General features: G+C 38.6%; 1 protein-coding gene across 2 annotated transcripts in view; it reads left to right on the top strand.

Moving 5' to 3' along the window:
- The window catches only part of SNRK (SNF related kinase), a 66,545-nt gene that overhangs the window by 37,575 nt on the left and 6,356 nt on the right, over window positions 1-22,614 (top strand). For both annotated transcript variants that reach the window (XM_057706039.1, XM_057706040.1), the window contains 3 exons: window positions 15,060-15,201; window positions 18,906-19,118; window positions 21,494-21,628. In XM_057706039.1, the coding sequence (XP_057562022.1) occupies window positions 15,060-15,201; window positions 18,906-19,118; window positions 21,494-21,628 (490 nt within the window). The remainder of the gene's footprint in view (window positions 1-15,059; window positions 15,202-18,905; window positions 19,119-21,493; window positions 21,629-22,614) is intronic.

The following is a 22,614-nucleotide window of genomic DNA, read 5'->3' on the forward strand; positions in this document are numbered from 1 at the left end:
TATTATGATGAATGGACCTACTGAGTGTTAGCAGATGAGGGGACCAGTAATTCCTGCCCTTTATAGAGACAGAGACTTCATTATCTTTCTACCCCTTCCCCTTCCATGAGTTGAAATATTTTCTTTAACCAAAGGAACTGTATTTATGAAGTGATATTTTCTTTTTCTGTTATTCACCAAGGGCCTATATAGCTGGGTCTGAAATAAAAACATATGTTGCATATAGTACTGTCAGCAGTAAGTTTGATTTTTCAGATGGTTGGTATGTGTTAACCTGTGGACCTTTAATGTGAATAGACAATTCCATTGACTTTTTTTTTTTTTTAATGAAACTAATGTAAAGTCCCCATTTCAGGCTTTCTTTAACTTTCCCCACTCATCTCCCCTGTGCCCCCCCGTCCCACCCCCCCCCCCCCCCAATTACAAACTTGATGGATCCCTTTTGATTCTAGGGTCTCAAGTTGAGGCTGTGATCTGCACCTTGGGAATTTGTAGTTTTACTAGCAAGGTTTTTTGTTTTTGTTTTTTAAAGGAAAAGCTAATTTAAAATATCCACTAAAACAAATTTTTATTGACAATTACCCCTCCCCCCCACTTTGGGTGGAATGTCATAGATAATCTTTCTTGATTCCATGTTTAGTCCTGTAACACCAGATGTCTAGTCCTGGGGACCAAACCCCTGAGTTATCCCTTTTTTGTTTGTTTGTTTGTTTTTAAACCTGAGTTACTAAAAGGTCTTCCCTGTTCCGCTCCCCTGCCCCCAGTCTCTTAGTTTTTCTTCTCTGTGTTGGCTTTGAGCTTTCTTAAGCTCCTGTTACCTGCTCTCTTTCTCTCACAGTGAATTAGGAACCCCGTAAGGGCAAGGGTGTCTCTCATTTATTTCTGTGTTCACTGTGCCTACACAGAGCCTGGCACAGGTGAAAAAGAGCGGGGCGGCAACAGCTTCCTTGGGAATGCTTTCTGTGCGCTGGGCTCTGTCCTGATTACTTACCGTGGATTCGATTCTTACCGTTTAACGCCCACAACAGCTTTAAGAGGAAGTAACTATTCTTATTTTAAAGATGGGGAACATATTTTCAGTAACTTGGTTAAAGTCATACTTTGTGTTTGTTTAGTGACTATTTTTATCTTTCCTTTGGCCCTTAGGATGAAAGAATTAGTCATTCAAAGACAAAAAGTGGAGTAAGAAGAGAAATAAAAAGTCTGGAAAATAAATAAATGGAATAAACAGTCCCTTGAATAATGCTGTCTCTGTGAGAGGGTCTTTTGCCCTTTCCAAAACTGCTGTTCTTCTCCAGTTTACATGTTTCAAATCATGTCATTTAGCTTTGCAAACCACTTGCTATAGAATTGTGTATAAGCAAATTGTAAATAAGCATTTCCATGTTCAGAAATTATTTGCGCCCTAACTGGAAACAGAGGAAACAGTCTATGTATTTGCGTTGTTTGTCTTCTTTACTCTTCTAATCATGCATCGCTTCCTAGCAGGCAGAGTGTGCTAGCTCGCCTGGGCAGAGGATCCTGGAGAGAACATTTCCAAGTAAAGAAACTTTCTATAACCAAGTTAGAATTTGGGGTAATTATTAGTTGATATTTATATTATTTGTTATATTTTTAAATCATCAGTTTTGTATAATTGTACCATTAGATACCATCTCCAGTTTAGCATCTGGAGTAAAAGTAAAAAACCAAACTAGTTTATCCACAGAATATGAGATGGTAGAAGAAATAAGGTAGCCAAAGTTATTTTATAAAAAGTACTGGTTTTTTAGGATTTATATGGAAATACATAGATTTATTACATCTCAAATGTATTTGTATTCCTGGTTAGGTTTGGTTACAGTAGGAGCAGTAGACATTGTCAATACTGTAACAACAGAAGAAAGTTTTCATTTTAACTATCCTGATTTTTATGATTATGCATTTTTATTGTAAGCCATTTAAAATCCCCTCCTTCTTTGGGGAAGAGATAGCCAAGTATATATTATAAACAAAAACTTTCCTCCTGTGTAATGAATATCAGTGAAAAGGTGGGTTTACTTTACAGTTAATTTCTAGATTATGACTGTTTTGTAAAATGAAGGACACATGCATTAAAGGGAGAATAATTGTAATTGCCACATGTTCACAGTGGTGGCTTGGTAGTTGGAGCAGGTGACCAGAAATAGGTTCACATTGTACAAAGAGGCTTTAAGTTAAACATCAACTATATGTTTCCTTTTAAAAATCTTAATAAGGTATTCCTAGAATTGGGGTTGTAAATTTATCTCACTGAATATTTAAAAAACAGGTGCAACTAGCCACCATTACTCAGATTGTTTGACTTTGAGTGGGCATGGCCCTCTGGATTCCAAAATCAAGATAAGGAAATATGGGTCAGTGAGTGGAGTGTAGCCCTGAGCCACTTGCTGTCCTGGGGCAGTAAGTCAGATAATGCTTGCATCCAAGCAGTGCCAGGCAGCCTCTTGGGGGCGCTGCAGAGCCAAGAGTTTGAACTGAGTGATCCTCAGGTCCCTTTCATTCTAATTTATATAAATGTTTTAATTTTAGTAGATTTCCCCATCTCCTTCACTAATTTCTATTGGAGCATCCTTAGTAAAATGTACATATAAAATAATCACAGTGTGTATAACTTTTGGGTTTCTGCCTTTATTGCCCTCTTTGTTTAGTTTGGACCAAGGAAAAGATATTTTATTAACAAATTTTAGTTCTCATGGAACCTCCATAATTTGGGGTGTTTAAGCTAAAATGAAAAGAGCAGTTGAGTGTTGAGATGTGGTGATGAAGGCCATGTGGCCTGCCCTTTACTTTCTTCTAAGCCTTTCATGGTCTAAAACTTATTGAATTGATGTCTTGTTATATGAAAGTTCATATAATCGTGTCTGTACTTTAGTTTCTGGAATGAATGAATGACTTGTGATGTCCTTTCTAAGTGGAGTCATCTTTATTTATTTATTTATTTTTGCCTGTGTTGGGTCTTCATTTCTATGTGCAGGCTTTCTCTAGTTGTGGCGAATGGGGGCTAATCTTCATTGTGGTTTGCAGGCTTCTCAGTGCAGTGGCTTCTCTTGTTGTGAAGCACGGGCTCTAGGCATGTGGGCTCAATAGATGTGGCATGAGGCTCTAGGGTGCACAGGCTTCAGTAGTTGTGGAATGTGGGCTCAGTAGTTGCAGCTTGTGGGCTCTAAAACACAGGCTCAGTAGTTGTGATGCACGGGCTTAGTTACTCCGCGGCATGTGGGATCTTTCCAGACCAGGGCTTGAAGCTGTGTCCCCAGCATTGGCAAGTGAATTCTTTTTTTTTTTTAATAAATTTTCTTCTCCCTTCCTTCCTTCCTTCCTTCCTTCCTTCCTTCCTTCCTTCCTTCCTTCCTTCCTTCCTTCCTTCCTTCCTTTCTCTCTCTCTCTCTCTCTCTCTCTTTCTTTCTTTCTTTCTTTCTTTCTTTCTTTCTTTCTTTCTCTTTCTCTCTCTCTTTCTCTCTGTCTCTCTCTCCCTCCCTCCCTTCCTTCCTCTCTCTCTTTCTTTCCTCCCTCCCTCTCTTTCTTTCCTCCCTCCCTCCCTCCCTTCCTTTCTTCCTTCCTTTCACTGTGTTGGGTCTTTGTTGTTGCACACAGGCTTTCTTTAGTTGTGGTGAGTGGGGGCTACTCTTCGTTGTGGTGCGTAGGCTTCTCATTGTGGTGGCCTTTCTTGTTGCAGAGCATGGGCTCTAGGTGCGTGGGCTTCAATAGTTGCGGCACATGGGCTCAATAGTTGTGGCTCACGGGCTTAGTTGCTCTGCGGCATGTGATATCTTCCTGGGGCAGGGCTCGAACCTGTGTCCCCTGCATTGGCAGACAGATTCTTACCCACTGCGCCACCTAGGAAGTCCGGCAAGTCAATTCCTAACCATTGCACCACCAGGGAAGTTCTGGAGTCATCCTTTCTTCATCTGGAAAAAAAAAACAAAAACATTTTGCCATATGAGTGATGGCTTTGTTTTTTAATTAGCGGCAAGAAGTAGGGGGTTATTTGTTATTATAGGAGTTAGTGTTATATTGAGAGGGACCTCAGATGTCAGCTAGTCCAGCTTTTTTTTTTTTTTAAAATTTATTATTTTTTTGGGGGGTACACCAAGTTCAATCAACTGTTTTTATACACATATCCCCGTATTCCCTCCCTTCCTTGACTCCCCCCTCCTCGAGTCCCCCCCACCCTCCCTGCCCCAGTCCTCTAAGGCATCTTCCATCTTCGAGTTGGACTCCCTTTGTTATACAACAACTTCCCACTGACTATCTATTCTACAGTTGGTAGTATATATATGTCTGTGCTACTCTCTCGCTGTGTCTCAGCTTCCCCTTCACCCCCGCCCCCTCCCAAACCTTGAGTTCTCCAGTCCATTCTCTGTATCTGCTTCCTTGTTCTTGTCACTGAGTTCATCAGTACCATTTTTAGATTCCGTATATGTGAGTTAGCATACAATATTTGTCTTTCTCTTTCTGACTTACTTCACTCTGTATGACAGACTGTAGTTCTGTCCACCTCATTACATATAGCTCCATCTCATCCCTTTTTATAGCTGAGTAATATTCCATTGTATATTTATGCCACATCTTCTTTATCCATTCATTTGTTGATGGGCATTTAGGTTGCTTCCATGTCTTGGCTATTGTAAATAGTGGTGCAGTAAACATTATGGTACAAGTTTCTTTTGGGATTATGGTTTTCTTTGGGTATATGCCCAGGAGTGGGATTACTGGGTCATGTGGTAGTTCTATTTGTAGTTTTTTAAGGAACCTCCAAATTGTTTTCCATAGTGGCTGTACCAACTTACATTCCCACCAACAGTGCAGGAGAGTTCCCTTTTCTCCACACCCTCTCCAACATTTGTTGTTTCCAGATTTTGTGATGATGGCCATTCTGATCGGTGTGAGGTGATACCTCATTGTGGCTTTGACGTGCATTTCTCTGATGATTAGTGATGTTGAGCATCTTTTCATGTGTTTTTTGGCCATCTGTATGTCTTCTGCTAGTCCAGCTTTAAAACCAGTACAGGAGTGCGTTTTGCAGGAGATTAGACACATGGTTACCCAGCCTTTGCTGGAATACTTACAGTGATAGGAATCTTACTACCTTTTCCAGTGTTTTCATGGTTTTATTAAGTAGCATCTGCTGTTTTTTACATCAAAGTGTGCCTGCTGGTTACTTATACCTTCAGTCCTAGTTCTTTCCTTTGAAGTAATACATAACCAGTCTTTTTCCTCATTGACATCCCAGCCCAGGAATATTTTTCTCCTCTCTGAACTTTAATATTTTTGTCTGTAACATGATTTGGTTACCTGACCAGGATTGAGGTTTAAGGATAACCTGGACAATTGTGGCTTTAGGCAAAACCCTTTTCATATCTCAAAGTATTAATATCTTAGTTTTATCTCTGGTGTATAATATAATGGAAAAAATGGCAGTGTGTGTCCATTGGTTTGGGAACCTTGATAAATACTTTCCAGTTGATGTTCTTTCCATTAATAAATGAATTAATTCATTTCCTCATTGAACATTTATTGACCATTCGCTTTGTGCCTGGCACTTGCTTAGGTCTTAAGTGAATTTAAAAACAGGAAATAAGACAGATACCTTCCTGCCTGATTGGGGCTCAAATTCTCTTCCCTAGCCTTTTTACTTTGAGGTGTAAATGCTTTTATAAAATTTTATTTTATGGTTTTTAAAATTTTTTATTTTATATTGGAGTAAAGTTGATTCACAGTGTTGTGTTAGTTTCAGGTGTGAAGCAAAGTGATTTGTTGCAAAAGTTATACATATATCAATTCTTTTTTCAGGTTCTTTCCCCATATAGGTTATTACAGAGTATTGAGTAGAGTTTCCTGTGCTATACAATAGGTCCTTTGATTATCTATTTTATATATAGTAGTGTGTGTGTTAATCCTAACCTCCTGACTTATTCCTTCCCCTGACTTTTCCCCTTTGGTAACTGTAAGTTTGTTTGCTAGGTCTGTGAGTCTGTTTCTGTTTTGTAAATAAGTTCATTGATATCATTTTTCAGATTCCACATAAAAGTGATATATGATATTTGTCTTTCTCTGTTTGACTTCACTTAGTATGATCATTTCTAGGTCCATCTGTTTTGCTGCAAATGGCATCATTTCATTCTTTTTTATGGCTGATATTCCATTGTATATATGTACCACATCCTCTATATCCATTCATGTGTTGATGGACATGTAGGCTGCTTCCATGTCTTGGTTATTGTAAGTAGTGCTGCAAAGAGCATGGGGTTGCATATATCTTTTCAAAGTATGGTTTTCTACAGATATATGCCCAGGAGTGGGATTGCTGGATCATATGGTATCTCTATTTTTAGTTTTTTTTTTAAATATTTATGTATTTGGTTGCACTGGGTCTTTGTTGTGGCTCCCAGGCTACTTAGTTGTGGCATGTGAACTCTTAGTTGCAGCATGAATGTGGGATCTAATTCCCTGACCAGGGATCAAACCCAGGCCCCATGCATTGGAAGTGCAGAGTCTTAGCCACTGGACCACCAGGGAAGTCCCCTATTATTTGTAGACTTTTTGATGATGGCCTTTCTGACTGGTGTGAGGTGTGATACCTGATTGTAGTTTTGATTTGCATTTCTCTAATAATTAGTGATGTTGAGCATCTTTTCATGTGCTTTTTGGCCATCTGTGTGTCTTCTTTGGAGAAATGTCTATTTAGATCTTCTGCCCTTTTTTTCATTGGCTTGTTTTTTGATATTGAGCTGCATGAGTTGTTTGTATATTTTGAAGATTAATCCCATGTTGGTCATGTCGTTTGCAAATATTTTCTCCCACTCTGTGGGTTGTCTTTTCATTTTGTTTATGGTTTCCTTTGCTGTGCAAAAGCTTTTAAGTTCAATTAGGTCCCATTTGTTTTATTTTTATTTATTTTTTTATACATATATCCCCATATCCTCTCCCTCCCGTGACTCCCTCCCCCGACTCCCTCCCACCCTCCCTGTCCTGGCCCTCTAAGGCATCACCCATCATCGAGTTGATCTCCCTTTGTTATACAGCAACTTCCCTCTATTTTACAGTTGGTAGTGTAAATATGTCTATGCTACACTCTCACTTCGTCCCAGCTTCCCCTTTGCCCCTCACCCTCCCAACCCCGTGTCCTCCAGTCCATTCTCTGCATCTGCATCCTTATTCTTGCCCTGTCACTGGGTTCATCAGTACCATTTTTTTTTTTAGATTCCGTATATATGAGTTAGCATGCAGTATTTGTTTTTCTGGCTTACTTTGCTCTGTATGACAGACTCTAGGTCTGTCCACTTCATTACATATAGCTCAGTTTCATTCCTTTTTATGGCTGAGTAATATTCCATTGTATATATGTACTGCATCTTCTTTATCCATTCATCTGTTGAGGGCATTTAGGTTGCTTCCATGTCCTGGCTATTGTAAATAGTGCTGCAATAAACATTATGGTACATGTTTCTTTTTGGATTATGGATTTCTCTGGGTATATGCCCAGTAGTGGGATTACTGGATCATATGGTAGTTCTATTTGTAGTTTTTTAAGGAACCTCCAAACTGTTTTCCATAGTGGCTGTACCAACTTACATTCCCACCAACAGTGCAGGAGGGTTCCCTTTTCTCTGTACCCTCGCCAACATTTATTGTTTCTATATTTTGTGATGATGGCCATTCTGACTGGTGTGAGGTGATACCTCATTGTGGCTTTGACTTGCATTTCTCTAATGATTAGTGAAGTTGAGCATCTTTTCATGTGTTTATTAGCCATCTGTATGTCTTCTTTGGAGAAATGTCTGTTTAGGTCTTCTGCCCATTTGTGGATTGGGTTATTTGCTTTTTTGGTATTAAACTGCATGAGCTGCTTGTATATTTTGGAGATTAATCCTTTGTCCATTGCTTTGTTGGCAAGTATTTTCTCCCATTCTGAGGGTTGTCTTCTTGTCTTGTTTATGGTTTCTTTCGCTGTACAAACGCTTTTGTTTCATTAGGTCCCATTTGTTTATTCTTGATTTTCTTTCCATTATTCTAGGAGGTGGGTCAAAAAGGATGTTGCTTTGATGTATGTCATAGAGTGTTCTGCCTATGTTTTCCTGTAGGAGTTTTATAGTGTCTGGCCTTATGTTTAGGTCTTTAATCCATTTGGAGTTTATTTTTGTGTATGGTGTTAGGAAGTGTTCTAATTTCATTCTTTTACATGTTGCTTTCCAATTTTCCCAGCACCACTTATTGAAGAGGCTGTCTTTTTTCCATTGTATATTTTTGCCTCCTTTGTCAAAGATAAGGTGCCTATATGTGCTTGGGTTTACCTCTGGGTTCTCTATTCTGTTCCATTGGTCTTCCTTTCTATTTTTGTGCCAGTACCATACTGTCTTGATCACTATGGCCTTGTAGTATAGTTTGAAGTCAGGAAAGCTAATTCCACCAACTCCATCTTTCCTTCTCAAGATTGCTGTGGCTATTCAGGGTCTTTTGCGTTTCCATACAAATCGTAAGATTTCTTGTTCTAGTTCTGTGAAAAATGCTGTTGGTAATTTAATAGGGATTGCGTTGAATCTGTAAATTGCTTTGGGTAGTATAGTCATTTTCACAATGTTGATTCTTCCAATCCAAGAACATGGTATGTCTCTCCATCTGTTTGTATTGTCTTTGATTTCTTTCATCAGTGTCTTATAGTTTTCTGCATACAGGTCTTCTGCCTCCTTAGGCAGGTTTATTCCTAGGTCTTTTATTCTTTTTGTTGCAGTGGTAAATGGGAGAGTTTCCTTAATTTCTCTTTCTGCTTTTTTGCTGTTAATGTATAGGAATGCAAGAGATTTCTGTGCATTAATTTTGTATCCTGCTACTTTACCGAATTCCTCAATTAGTGCTAGCAGTTTTCTGGTAGAGTATTTAGGGTTTTCTATGTATAATATCATGTCATCTGCAAAGAGTGACAGTTTTACTTCTTTTCCAATTTGGATTCCTTTTATTTCATTTTCTTCACTGATTGCTGTGGCTGAAACTTCCAAAACTATGTTGAATAATAATGGTGAGAGTGGGCACCCTTGTCTTGTTCCTGTTCTTAGAGGGAATTCTTTCAGTTTTTCACCATTTAGAATGATGTTGGCTTTTGGTTTCTCATATATGGCTTTTATTATGTTGAGGTAACTTCCTTCTATGCCTATTTTCTGGAGAGCTTTAATCATAAATGGATGTTGAATTTTGTCAGAAGCCTTTTCTGCATCCATTGAGATGATCATATGATTTTTATCCTTCAGTTTGTTGATATGATGTATCACGTTGATTGATTTATGTATGTTGAAGACTCCTTGCATTCCAGGGATAAACCCCACTTGATCATGGTGTATGATCTTTTTAATGTGCTGTTGGATTCTGTTAGCTTGTATTTTGTTGAGGAGTTTTGCATCTTTATTCATTAGTGACATTGGTCTGTAATTTTCTTTTTTTGTGTCATCTGCCTGGTTTTGGTATCAGGGTGATGGTGGCCTCTTAGAATGAGTTTGGGAGTGTTCTTCCTCCTGCTGTCTTTTGGAAGATTTTGAGGTGTTAGCTCTTCTCTAAATGTTTTATAGAATTCACCTGTGAAGCCATCTGGCCCTGGGCTTTTGTTTGTTGGGAGATTTTTAATCACAGTCTCAATTTCCGTATTGGTCTGTTCATATTTTCTATCCCTGGTTCAGTCTTGGAAGATTGTATTTTTCTAAGAATTTATCCATTTCTTCCACGTTATCCAATTTTTTGGCATATAGTTGCTTGTAGTAATCTCTCATGATCTATTGTATTTCTGTGGTGTCAGTTGTTACTTCTCCTTTTTCATTTCTAATTCTGTTGATTTGCGTCTTCTCCCTTTTTTTCCTGATGAGTCTGGCTAATGGTTTATCAATTTTGTTTATCTTCTCAAAGAAGCAGCTTTTAGTTTTATTGATCTTTGCTATTGTTTCCTTCGTTTCTTTTTCATTTATTTCTGATCTGATTATGATTTCTTTCCTTCTGCTCACTTTGGGATTTTTTTATTCTTCTTTCTCTTGTTGTTTTAGGTGTAAGATTAGGTTGTTTATTTGATATTTTTCTTGTTTCTTGAGGTAGGACTGAATTGCTATAAACTTCCCTCTTAGAACTGCTTTTGCTGCGTCCCATAGGTTTTGGATCATTGTATTTTCATTGTCATTTGTTTCTAGGTATTTTTTGATTTCCTCTTTGATTTCTTTAATGATTTCTTGGTTGTTGAATAGCATATTGTTTAGCCTCCATGTGTGTATTTTTTTACAGTTTTTTTTCCTGTAATTGATATCTAGTTTCATGACATTGTGGTCAGAGAAGATGCTTGATATGATTTCAGTTTTCTTGAATTTACCGAGGCTTGATTTGTGACCCAAAATGTGATCTATCCTGGAAAATGTTCCATGTGCACTTGAGAAGAAAGTGTATTCTGTCGTTTTTGGATGGAATGTCCTATAAATATCAATTAAGTCGAGATGGTCTAATGTGTCATTTAAAGCTTGTGTATCCTTATTTATTTCCTGTTTGGATGATCTGTCCATTGATGTAAGTGGGATGTTAAAGTCTCTTACTACTATTGTGTTACTGTCAGTGTCCCCTTTTATGGCTGTTAGCATTTGCCTTATGTATTGAGGTGCTCCTATGTTGGGTGCATAGATATTTACAATTGTTATATGTTCTTCTTGGATTGATCCCTTGATCATTATGTAGTGTCCTTCCTTGTCTCTTGCAATAGTCTTTAAAGTCTAATTTGTCTGATATGAGTATTGCTACTCCAGCTTTCTTCTGGCTTCCATTTGCATGGAATATCTTTTTCCATCCCTTTACTTTCAGATTATATGTGTCCCTTGGTCCAAAGTGGGTTTCTTGTAGGCAGCGTGTAGAAGGGTCTTGTTTTTGTATCCATTCAGCCAGTCTGTGTCTTTTGGTTGGAGCATTTAACCCATTTACATTAAGGTGATTATTGACATGTGTTCCGATTACCATTTTCTTAATTGTTTTGGGTTTGTATTTGTAGGTGTTTTCCTTTTCTTGTGTTTCCTACTTAGAAAAGTTCCTTAAGCAATTGTTGTAAGGCTGGTTTGGTGGTGCTGAGTTCTCTTAACTTTTGTTTGTCTGGAAAGCTTTTGATTTATCCATTGGATCTGAATGAGATTCTTGCTGGGTAGAGTATTCTTGGCTGTAGGTTTTTCTTGTTCAGGACTTTCCATATATCCTGCCATTCCCTTCTGGCCTGCAAAGTTTCTGCAGAAAGATCCGCTGTTGTCCTTATGTGTTTTCCCTTATATGTTATTTGTTGCTTTTCTCTTGCTGCTTTTAATATTTTTTCTTTGTGTTTAATTTTCACTAGTTTGATTAATATGTGCCTTGGTGTATTTCTCCTTGGGTTTATTCTGTATGGGACTCCCTGTGCTTCTTGGACTTGATTAATTATTTCCTTTCCCATGTTGGGGAAGTTTTCCACTATAACCTCTTGAAATACTTTCTCAGACCCTTTCTTTTTTTCTTCTTCTGGGATGCCTGTGATTCGAATGTTGGTGCGCTTAATGTTGTCCCCAAGGTCTCTGAGACTGTGTTCCATTCTTTTTATTTTTTTCTCTTTCCTGCTCTGTGGCAGTTATTTCCCCCTTTCTATCTTCCAACTCACTTATTCGTTCTTCTGCCTCAGTTATTCTGCTGTTTATACCATCTAGGGTATTTTTAATTTCAGTTATTGTGTTGTCCATTACTGTTTATTTGCTCTTTAGTTCTTCTGAGTCCTTATTAACTGTTTCTTGTATTTTCTGTATTTTGTTGTTGAGATTTTGGATCATCTTTACTATCATTACTCTGAATTCTTTTTCAGGCAGTTTTCCTATTTCCTTTTCATTTATTTGGTCTTGTGGGGTTTTTTTCCTGCTCCTTTGCCTGCATGGTGTTTCTTTGTTTTCTCAATTTGTCTAATTTATAGGATTTTCTGTCTCCTTTCCCTGTGCTGCCTAGTATTGATTCCTCTTGTTTCTGCCCTCTGCCCCCTGTGGTGGGGTTTGTCCAGTGTCTTGAGTAGGCTTCCTGGTGGGGGGGGGGGGGTCTGGTGTCTGCTTTCCAGTGTGTGGCTCTGTGTGTTTTCTCTCTGATGAGCAGGGCCATGTCAGGTGGTGTGTTTTAGGGTATCTGACCAAACTTCTCGGTCATTCTGTGCATAATGCTCTTGCCTTGGTTGCTCTGTCAAGGCTTGGCCGTCACCATCACGTGACCCTGAGTCCAGCAGACTTTCCTGCTTCAGCCCTAGTCTGCCCGCAGTCTCTCCTCAGCAGAACTTCAGGTACTGCCTCCCCATTTGTTTATTTTTATTTTCTTTAGGAGGTGGATCCAAAATCCAAAATCTAGGAGGATCCATATTCCTGCAATTTATGTCACAGAATGTTTTGCCTATGTTTTCTTCTAAGAGTTTTATAGTATCCAGTCTTACATTTAGGTCTTTAATCCATTTTGAGTTTATTTTTGTGTATGGTGTTAGAGACTCTTCTAATTTCGTTCTTTTACATGTAGCTATCGAGTTTTCCCAGCACCACAGCTTGAACAGACTGTCTTTTCTCCATTGTGTATTCTTGCTTCCTTTGTCATAGATTAATTGACCATAGGTACTGGGTTTTTTTGGCTCCAGTACCATACTGTTTTGATTATTGTAGCTTTATAGTATAGTCTGAAGTCAGGGAGCCTGATTCCTCCAGCTCTGTTTTTCTTTCTCAAGATTGCTTTGGCTATTTGCAGTCTTTTGTGTTTCCCTATAAATTTTAAGATTTTTCTGTTTTGGGTCTGAAAAAATGCTATTGGTAATTTGATAGGGATTGCATTGAATCTGTAGATTGCCTCGGTTAGTATAGTCATTTTGACAATATTGTTCTTCTAATCGAAGAACATGGCATATCTTTCCATCTGTGTCATTTTGGATTTCTTTCATAAGCATCTTATAGTTTTCAGAGTAAGTGTCTTTTGCCTCCTTAGTTAGGTTTATTCCTAGGTATTTTTTTCTTTTTGATGCGATGGTAAATGGGATTATTTCCTTAATTTCTCTTTTTGATCTTTAATTGTTAGTACATAGAAATGCAATGGATTTCTGTGTGTTAATTTTGTATCCTGCAACTTTACTGAATTCATTGATGAGCACTAGCAGTTTTTTGGTGTTATCGTTAGGATTTTCTATGTATAGTAGTATCATGTCATCTGCAAACAGTGACAATTTTACTTCTTCTTTTCCAATTTGCATTCACTTTATTTTTCTTCTCTGATTGCCATGGTTAGGACTTCTAAAACTGTGTTGAATAAAAATGGTGAGAGTGGGCATCTTGTCTTGTTCCTGATCTTAGAGGAAGTGCTTTCAGCTTTTCACCATTGGGTGCGATGTTGGCTGTGGGTTTGTCATATATGGCCTTTATTACGTTGAGGTAGGTTCCCCCTATGCCCACTTTCTGGAGCATGTTTTATCATAAACAGGTGTTGAATTTTGTCAAAAGCTTTTTCTGCATCTGTTGATCATCATTTAGTCTTTATTCTTCAATTTGTTTATGTGGTGTATCACACCGATTTGTGGATATTGAAAAATCCTTGCATCCCTGGGATAAATCCTACTTGCTCACGGTGTATGATCCTTTTAATGTATTGTTGGATTCAGTTTGCTAGTATTTTGTTGAGGATTTTTGTGTTTGCGTTCATCAGTGATATTGGTCTGTAATTTTCTTTTTTTGTTGTATCTTTAGTTTTTTGGTTTTCTGTTTTTTGTATCTTTGCTTTTGTTATCAAGCTGATGGTGGCATTTTAGAATGAGTTTCTGAAGGATAGGATAGGTGTTATCGCTTCTCTAAATGCTTGCTAGAATTCACCTGTGAAGCCATCTGATCCTGGACTTTTGTTCGTTGGGAGTTTTTTATCACAGTTTCTTCTTAAGTTTATTTTTTAATTTATTTATTTGGCTGCATTGGGTCTTAGTTGTGGCATGCAGGATCTTTGTTGCAGCATATGGGCTCAGTAGTTGAGGCATGTGGGCTTTCTAGTTGTATTGTGCAGGCTTCAGCATGCATGGGCTCAGTAGTTGAGGCACATGGGCTCTCTAGTTGTGGCACATGGGCTCTCTTGTTGTGCGTGGGCTCTCTAGTTGTGGTGTGTGGGCTCAGTAGTTGCAGTGCATGGGCTCTCCAGTTGTGCATGGGCTCTAGAGTGTGCGGGCTCAGTAGTTGCAGCACGTGGGCTCTCGTTGTGGCACATGGGCTCAGCAGTTGTGGCGCTTAGGTTTAGTTGACCCATGGCATGTGGGATCTTAATTCCCCAGCCAGCGATCAAACCTGTGTCCCCTGGATTAGAAGGCGATTCTTAACCACTGGATCACCAGGAAAGTCCCTAATCACAGTTTCAGTACTTGCGATTGGTTTGTGCTTATTTTCTGTTTCTTCCTGGTTCAGTTTTGGATGACTGTACCTTTCTAAGAATTTGTCCATTTCTTCTAGGTCCGTTTTATTGGCATAGAGTTGCTTGTAGAAGTCTCTCATGATCCTTTGTATTTCTCTCGTGTCTATTGTAACTTTTCCTTTTTCATTTCTAATTTTATTGATTTGAGCCCTCTCCCTTTTTTTCTTGATGAGTCTGGCTGAAGGTTTATCAATTTTGTTTATCTTTTTCAAGAACAAGCTTTTAGTTTCATTGATGTTTACTATTGTTTTCTTTAGCGCTATTTCATTTATTTCTGCTCTGATCTTAATGATTTCTTTCCTTCTATTAAGTTTGGGTTTTGTTTGTTCTTCTTTCTCTAGTTACTTTAGGTGTAAATTTAGGTTGTTTATTTGGGATTTTTTGTTTGTTTGTTTCCTGAGGTAAGATTGTATTGCTATAAACTTCCCTCTTAGAACTGCTTTTGCTGTGTCCCGTAGGTTTTGGATCATTATGTTTTCATTTTCATTTGTCTCTAGGTTTTTTGACTGTTCAAAATAAAATAATCTTGTTAGTCTACTTTTACTCCTGAGTGTTTTTTGTTTTCTAACTAATTCATTACTTAACAGTCTGTCTTTGATTTGTAGATATATGGAGTCTGGGAGTGATCCTTTTCATGTTGGTGTGTGGGCAGCCACCCTTTCAAGAGGCCAATGACAGTGAAACATTGACAATGATCATGGATTGCAAATATACAGTACCATCCCATGTGTCTAAAGAGTGTAAAGAGTAAGTACAAAAAAAAAAAAAAGTATGTGGGTATCTTTGTTCATTTTAATTTTTGAACCCAGTATTTCTGCTCTTGTTAAGTATATTTTGGGGAGTTAACCCCAGAACATGATTTGAAATTTAATATTGGAGTACAAAATGTATTAGTCTATTTTTCAGATATGTCAGTTTTCAAGAAACCCATTATATGCCTCTTCAGCCTCCAGGAGTAGTGGGTTACTTTTACTTGAAGAATTACCATCAGAACTACTTTCTCATTTTGCACATGGAATTATTTGAATTTCCAGAGAAGAGTTAGGGGATTTTCTTTCCTGAAATAGACCATCAGCACACCATTTTAGGACTTACATAGTGTGCCTCGTAATTTTATTCATGTACCCCTCCCCCCAGTTGATTGAGGAGCAGCTCTGTTTTGGTTCATGTGACTGTGGGAAGAAGTACACGCAAGCTGATTATTTGGAATTCAAAGTACTATATAAATAGTACTGTGATATGTGTAGTGATAAATTCATAATGGAATAAAAGGATTGTTGGAAGTTCAGTATTTCTTTGATATTGTGGGTGATATTTTAAAATGAAGTCATGTGAGAGTATAGCTACTTCTTAAAGGATTTTGCTGTAGTAATAAAGTTCTTAGTTTCTCCCATCAGTTGATAAGGAGGAAATCTGATAGCTTTTGAGGAACCTTTTCTCCAAGTGGATCCCCATCTTAGGCTATATATAGTTAAGAACTTAAGTGGGGATATATGTGTAAATACAGCTGGTTCACTTTGTTGTACAACAGAAACTGGCACGACAGTGTAAAGCAATTATACTCCAATAAAGAGCTTTAAAAAAAAAAAAACTTAGGAATTCAAACTCTATGGATTCAACTACTGGTTTCTCAGTTTACTAATAATGTGGGGATGGTGGAACCTACTTAGAGGGCCATTGTGAAAATTAAGTGAATTCGTGTACATAAAGCCCATAGCTCGGCCGTTAGCACATAAGCAGCACTCAGAATGAATACCGGTGATGGTCACCATCTTCCTTTATGGCCTTTCTATTATTACCCTCCACCCCAGGAAGCAGGCTGCTGTCTGTGGGTGCATGTTGTGTGCAGGTTAGGTGTTTGCAATTCAAGGAGTATCTCCATAGCCCCTTCTGAAAAAACTAAAACAGAGTAACTTATTTTTATGTTGACATATATCATTCAAAAGAATGGATAAAATGTGTACATATAAAATGAACTCCTGTGTACCCATTATCCAGCTTAAGATAAAGAATGGTTCTGATATTTTAGAAGCCTCTTCTTGGTGTCTTCCTCCTGGAGGGATTATCTTTAATAATCATAGGACCACTCAGTTTTTACTTTTTCCTGTGTCAGTTTTGCTAAATTTTGTTTTTTAAAGAGCTTGTCCATTTTATCTAGATTTTCAAATTTATTGGCCCCAACTATTTGTAATATCTTCTAATTATATTTTTAAAGCCTATAGATTAGTGGAATGTTGCCCTTTTTCATCCTCATATTGATTTTTTTTTGCCATCTCTATTTTTGTTTTGATCAGTCTTGCCTGAGATTTGTTCATTTTAATCCTTTTCAGAGACTATCTTTTGTCTTTATTAGTTTACTATTTTTTTGTTTTATGCTGTTGATATTCCTGTATCTTGTCTGTATTATTTCCTTCTACCTACTTAATGGGCTAATTCTTTTGTTCTTATGTTGGATATTCATATCATAAATTTTCCTTTTCTAATGTAGTAGTTAAGGCTGTAAATTGCCTCTTGGTACCATCTCAGCTGCATATCACTAGTTTTGATTTATAGTCCTTTTGTTATATGGTTCTGATTATTTTCTAGGTTCCATGGGTTTATTTAACCCATTACTTTTAGAAGGGTATTTTAAATTTCCAAATCTGTAGTTTTACCAGTTAACTTTTTATTATTCATTTCTAACTTAATTGCATTGTGATCCAAGAATATAGTCTATATGGAACTAGTTTTTTAAAAATTGGTAAGACTTGCTTGTGGCTTAGAGTGGAGTCAATTTTTGTAAATAATCCTTTTGTTCTGGAAAAGAGTGTATGTTTTCTAATTGTTGGGGTCAGAGTTCTGTATAAATCCTTAAGACTAAACTTGTTAATTATGATATTTAAAATTACTTCTGAGTCCTTTGCTTGATCTATCACTTACTGAGATATCCTTCCACTATATGGAAGTATAGGCAAATAAAAATAGTTATTACCCCATTAATACAGCATCATAAATGTATTTTTTATTCATGAAAGTCTGTCAGTTTTTGCTTTGGGTGTTTTTGGGGAATGTTATTAGGTCCAAACAAGTTGAAAGCTATTGTGTCTTCCTGGTAAATTGAACCTTTGTATCGCTATTTATTTCTAATAAGGCTTTGGGCTTTAAAGTCAGTCTGTGTTATCTAGTTTTAGGTAACCACACCAGTTGTCTTTTAGTTAACATTTATGTGCTATATAGTTTTCCATTCTTTTACTTTAAATCTTTTATTGTTTTAGTTACCTCTTTTTTTTAACAAGTGGGAGCTGGAATCTTTCTTAATCCCACCTGAGCATTTTATCTTTTAATAGGAAATTTTGTTCCGTTTATTTTTATTGTGTTCACTGATAGATACAGACATACTTGAAGGCTTTGCATTTTAATTTTGCCATCATGTCTTTTACTTCTTGCAGTGGTATCTTGTTTCCGTTGTATTTTTTGACAGCAAGGTCAGATTTCTTGTAATACTTTGTGCAATTTTAAGTTACATTCCCTACAGAAAGTGTTTGCTTTTACTTTTCTACTAGCTGCCCAGGGGCATGTCCAGCCTGAAACTTCTTAAAATTAACTTTTTCACTATGTGTACCATATAGATACACTATCGTTAATTTGGACCACAGACTTGTGTGAGGACCAGCTTGTAGTTAGACGTTCTTAGAAAAAATTTCCCATCCCACCTCCACAGCCGTGTTGAGGCAGGCAAGTTCCCTTCTTGACATCTTAGCAGCAGATTTGTTTCTCACTTCTTGTTCATCCTCACACTGAAGCTGGGGTCCCAGTTCTTTGCAGGGGTTCTAGTTGCACCCCGCCCCCCCCCCCCCCCCAACCTTCAGTAGGCCCTACACGTTACATTCTGGTTATATTCTGTTTCATGTACTCAGTGTAGAAACAGAAACAATCAGGCCAAGGCCAGCTTTGTCATTTGCTCCTAAGAGTCTTGCTTTTACTCTTTTTACCTGCTGATGAGTAGTTTGTCTATTCATCTTCTATCTGCCCTCCCTCCCTCCTTCCCTTCCTGCCAACACAATGCCTTTAAAAAATATATATGTCTAAAAATATATGGCACCTTGGTTGCTTTCATCAGGATGGTCATTCATTCTTCTGGAAACAGAAGTTGGCTCGTGCGCCCTGCTCTGCATGTCACTGCTGATCATTGGATCTGATTCTGGTATTCCATGAAGCTAGTTAATTCACCCACAGATGTTGATACCTGGAGTTAATTCTAGATGATAGGAAACTGCATTTGTATGTTTGGCTGTTTGTGATATTTTATGAATCTGACACTAAATTTTCCCATCTGACCCACCAATCACCACTAGTGAATCTATTGAAATTGATGGTATAAGTTTAGGAAACAATTTTGATAATACAGTAACCCACCATTACTAATCCCTGACAGCAGTTTGTTTTAACAGTGGACTTATCTTCCTTTCCAGCCTGATTACAAGGATGCTACAGAGAGATCCCAAGAGAAGGGCCTCTTTAGAAGAGATTGAAAACCATCCTTGGCTTCAGGGAGTGGACCCTTCGCCAGCCACGAAGTATAACATCCCCCTCGTATCGTACAAAAATCTCTCGGAAGAGGAGCACAACAGCATCATCCAGCGCATGGTGCTTGGGGACATCGCAGATCGGGACGCCATTGTCGAGTATGTCGGCACTCTCAGGACTGGCGCTGTGGGCTTAGGGTTCTTGGGATGGGCTCTTTTCTGAACGTGGCAGGGCCTGTGGACACTCTGTAATGGATAGAGTTCCCAGTTGGCAGGGTTATATCATTTATCTCTAGAGTTCCTGGCTCAGTGCCTGGCTCACAGGTTTTGTTGGTCTTTTGTTTTTATTTTTGTACTAGTGAACAGTGAGTCCTGTGGCCTTTCTTCCTTCTTACAGAGCCTGACTGTAATAGACGGTTTTGTATCCCTGTACATGCCTTGTCCATTGCTGTATCCTCTTACTTCCTGGGGCTCCCTCTCATCCCCACAGGGAAGCAGGGACACTCAAGGGGGCGGCACCATAATTCCTTGAAATAACGTGTTGCTATATGGGGCCAGTCAACGCATTTTTGTAGATAGAGTTGTAGCGGCCCCCAGCCAAGCCCATTTGTTTACATGTCCACAGCAGCATTGTGCTGTGGCATCAGTGTCATTGCGAGAGGGACCATCGAAACTCAAAATGACCTTGGAAACTCAAAATATTAACTATCTGGCCCTTTAGAGCCCTTGCTGCAGTAACCTGGAACCCAAGAGATGCACAAGTTGTTAGTTACGTTTTTTAAACCAAAGCCAGTTTTTTATGACCTAAGAAGTCTGGAATTGAGGATAATATAAAGATGCAGTTGGTTTAACAATGAAATGATTCATTTCTGTTAGAGGTCCTGTCTATAAAAATATGAAGCGTTTCCACAGATGAAAAGTCAAACGTTACTTAACCTGTTTAATGAAACAGTGGAAATGATGGAAAGAGGATATACTCTGGGGGGGCAGAAAAGGGTTTCCCTTGGGGAGGGCCACTCTGGCCTGGCTGAGTGATCTCACCCAGGTACGTGACCTCGGGAGAGGAGGCTGCAGCTAGACTTAGCTGCAGTGTGGCAGACTGTCACACGCAGCACCCGAGGGTCTGGTCCCCGAGAAGGGTGGTATCTTTATAAAGGACGTGTATCTTTAGGGTACACTGGAAAGAAGGATTTACAAAAATAAACATCATTTTGGTTTAAGTACAGGTTTCTTCAGGTTTCTGAATGCGTTCTCAGTTTTCACAGATTGACCTAAACAGAGAAGAGTAGGACACTTGCTCTTTCTGCCAGGGACACTCACTTTAGGAATGTGTAGAAAATGATTTTTCACTTTTGAGTGGATAAAAGGCTATTCGCATCTCCCTGAATTGGCTTAATATTCTTAAATAAATAAATACATGCAGTGGTGTAGTACAGAACTATTTAATTCATGTAAATTCCATTATAAATCCAAAAGGAGAGGTGATGCCCTGAGCCCGAGTCCTCCCGGCTGGTCTCAGGCAGGTCTTGCCTGCTGCCCACGTTACGAGCAGCTCCTCATTCCAGGAGTTCGCAGATGTGTTTGTTGGTCCTCTTAACACACGCCCACAGCTTTATCCGGTGCTCAGCTGGGGAAACCACTCGGAGAAGTCACTGTGGCCCCGAAGTTCACCTTGAGCTCTTCTTTCAGAATCTCTCACCTCAACTCCACTCGCCCCCGTTAGCTGTGGCCCCACCGTCCATTTTGTGAGGAGTGAGCCCTGTTTTGTTCCCTCCCTAAGTGTTCATTGTGTACATTCAGTGTCTACAGAGGGGTCCTGAAAAGCATAATTACATATTTGTGGGCCTTGTGGATCCTCTGTCGCCTTCCTCTGTCCCACTACAGGCCAGCTGCAGGCGGGCAGGCAGACTGTGTGCCCCAGCATGGTGCCGGCCAGACTAGGGACTCAGGGAGCATTACTTTTGAGGTGGATGAATGAAAGCATAGATTTTATTCAAAGAGGCTAATGACATGCTTTCAATGTATTAATAATTCATTAATGTCTGGAAATGCCAATAAATACAAAGTATTTATACAAATACAAATAAAATACTTTGCATTTATTTCTATAAAATAAAAAAGCTTTTCTAATTTTTCTGATTGATACTAGTGTGTCAGTGTATCTCATTTCATAGTCATGCTGGAAGCAGGTAAGCCAGTGTAATGAAAATAAACACTGACACACTTTGGATAATGTGTACATTCTTGGAAACTTCCTTATCTTTTCTTAGGTGTTTAAAACTGACATCCAGCTCAGCTCCCATCAGCATTTTGGGTTTTCTTACTAATTGAACATTTTTATGCAATTATTTCTTAGAATTTTAAGAATGAGATACTAAGTTTTTTTTTCTTGTGTTTTTTTTTCTCCCCATATTTCTAAAGATTCCAGGTCATTGGATTTCATCTGCTTGTACTTTAAAAAAAAAAAGTCAGTTCTATTGTGAAAAAACAAAGCTGCTAATGTGGCTTATATTCGCTCTCCCTTATTTCCTCAGAGCCCTGGAAACCAACAGGTATAACCACATCACAGCCACTTACTTCTTGCTTGCTGAAAGGATTCTGCGGGAAAAGCAAGAGAAAGAAATACAGACCAGATCTGCAAGCCCTAGCAATATCAAGGCCCAGTTTAGGTGAGAAAAAAATCTTCACTGATTTTAGTAAGTTAATGTTTTGAAATAGTGAACTTTTCCTTAATGTTTCCTAACTCTGTGGGGTGAGAATATAAAGAGTGGTGACAGCCTCGGTGGAGAGGCCACACATGGGCTCGCCACGTGAGGGAGGGTCCTGGTACCTTAGTCACCAGGGACACCTTCCTTTCCTGGGCTCAGTGGGGAGGGGCTGCAGTTGCTGGCCTGGCCAGAAAGACACCTGTGGAGAAGCAGCCTCAAGCTAGAGCGTTGACTATTTTCATTAAACTCTTCCAGATCTGACATGTATAAATATGTTATTTTCTTTAATTTTTCATTCCAGGAACAAGGCCGGGTTTTCCTCAGTATTTGAAATACTCTTGAAAAACATATAGGGCATGTCTGTGGCATGATGTTATCTCAGGATTTCAGGAATTTGGCAGTCAGATCAGCTAGTTGATTCAAGCTGCTTGACCCTGGGAGGTCACTTAACCTCTCTGACTCTGCTTCCTGATCTGTGAAGTGGGTGTAATAATCCTGTTTACCTTTTGGGGTTGCGGTGACCCATAAACGAATTAATATATGTGAAGCGCTTTGCCCTGGGCTCCATGTGTTTGCTGTCATCATTGTCAGTGTTTCCCCACCACAGCATGTTTGGTAAAGCAGTGACTGTGCTCTCGTCTCCCCATGTTTTCCTTCCCCTTCCTTGCCTTTCCCAACTCTTCCTCCCCCTTCCCCGCTCCTGCTCTCCCCCACCTTCCTACTCTTCCTTTTCTTCTGCCATATTAGCTTTCCATTTAATATGAAAACTTGGGAAGGGTTACTTTTTTTGTCACCATTATGAAAATTTGTTTAGAACTTATCTTTGTTTAGATAAAGTAGTAGTGATTCAAAAATAGAAGGATGCTCTTGATTCTAAATAATTCTCTACTTGTACATCCAGCTGTATATGAACATATGTGTGTGAATATGTAATAATAATTAGTACT

This window comes from Hippopotamus amphibius, chromosome 13, assembly GCF_030028045.1.
Source record: "Hippopotamus amphibius kiboko isolate mHipAmp2 chromosome 13, mHipAmp2.hap2, whole genome shotgun sequence".
In the NCBI taxonomy this organism is placed as follows: domain Eukaryota; kingdom Metazoa; phylum Chordata; class Mammalia; order Artiodactyla; family Hippopotamidae; genus Hippopotamus; species Hippopotamus amphibius.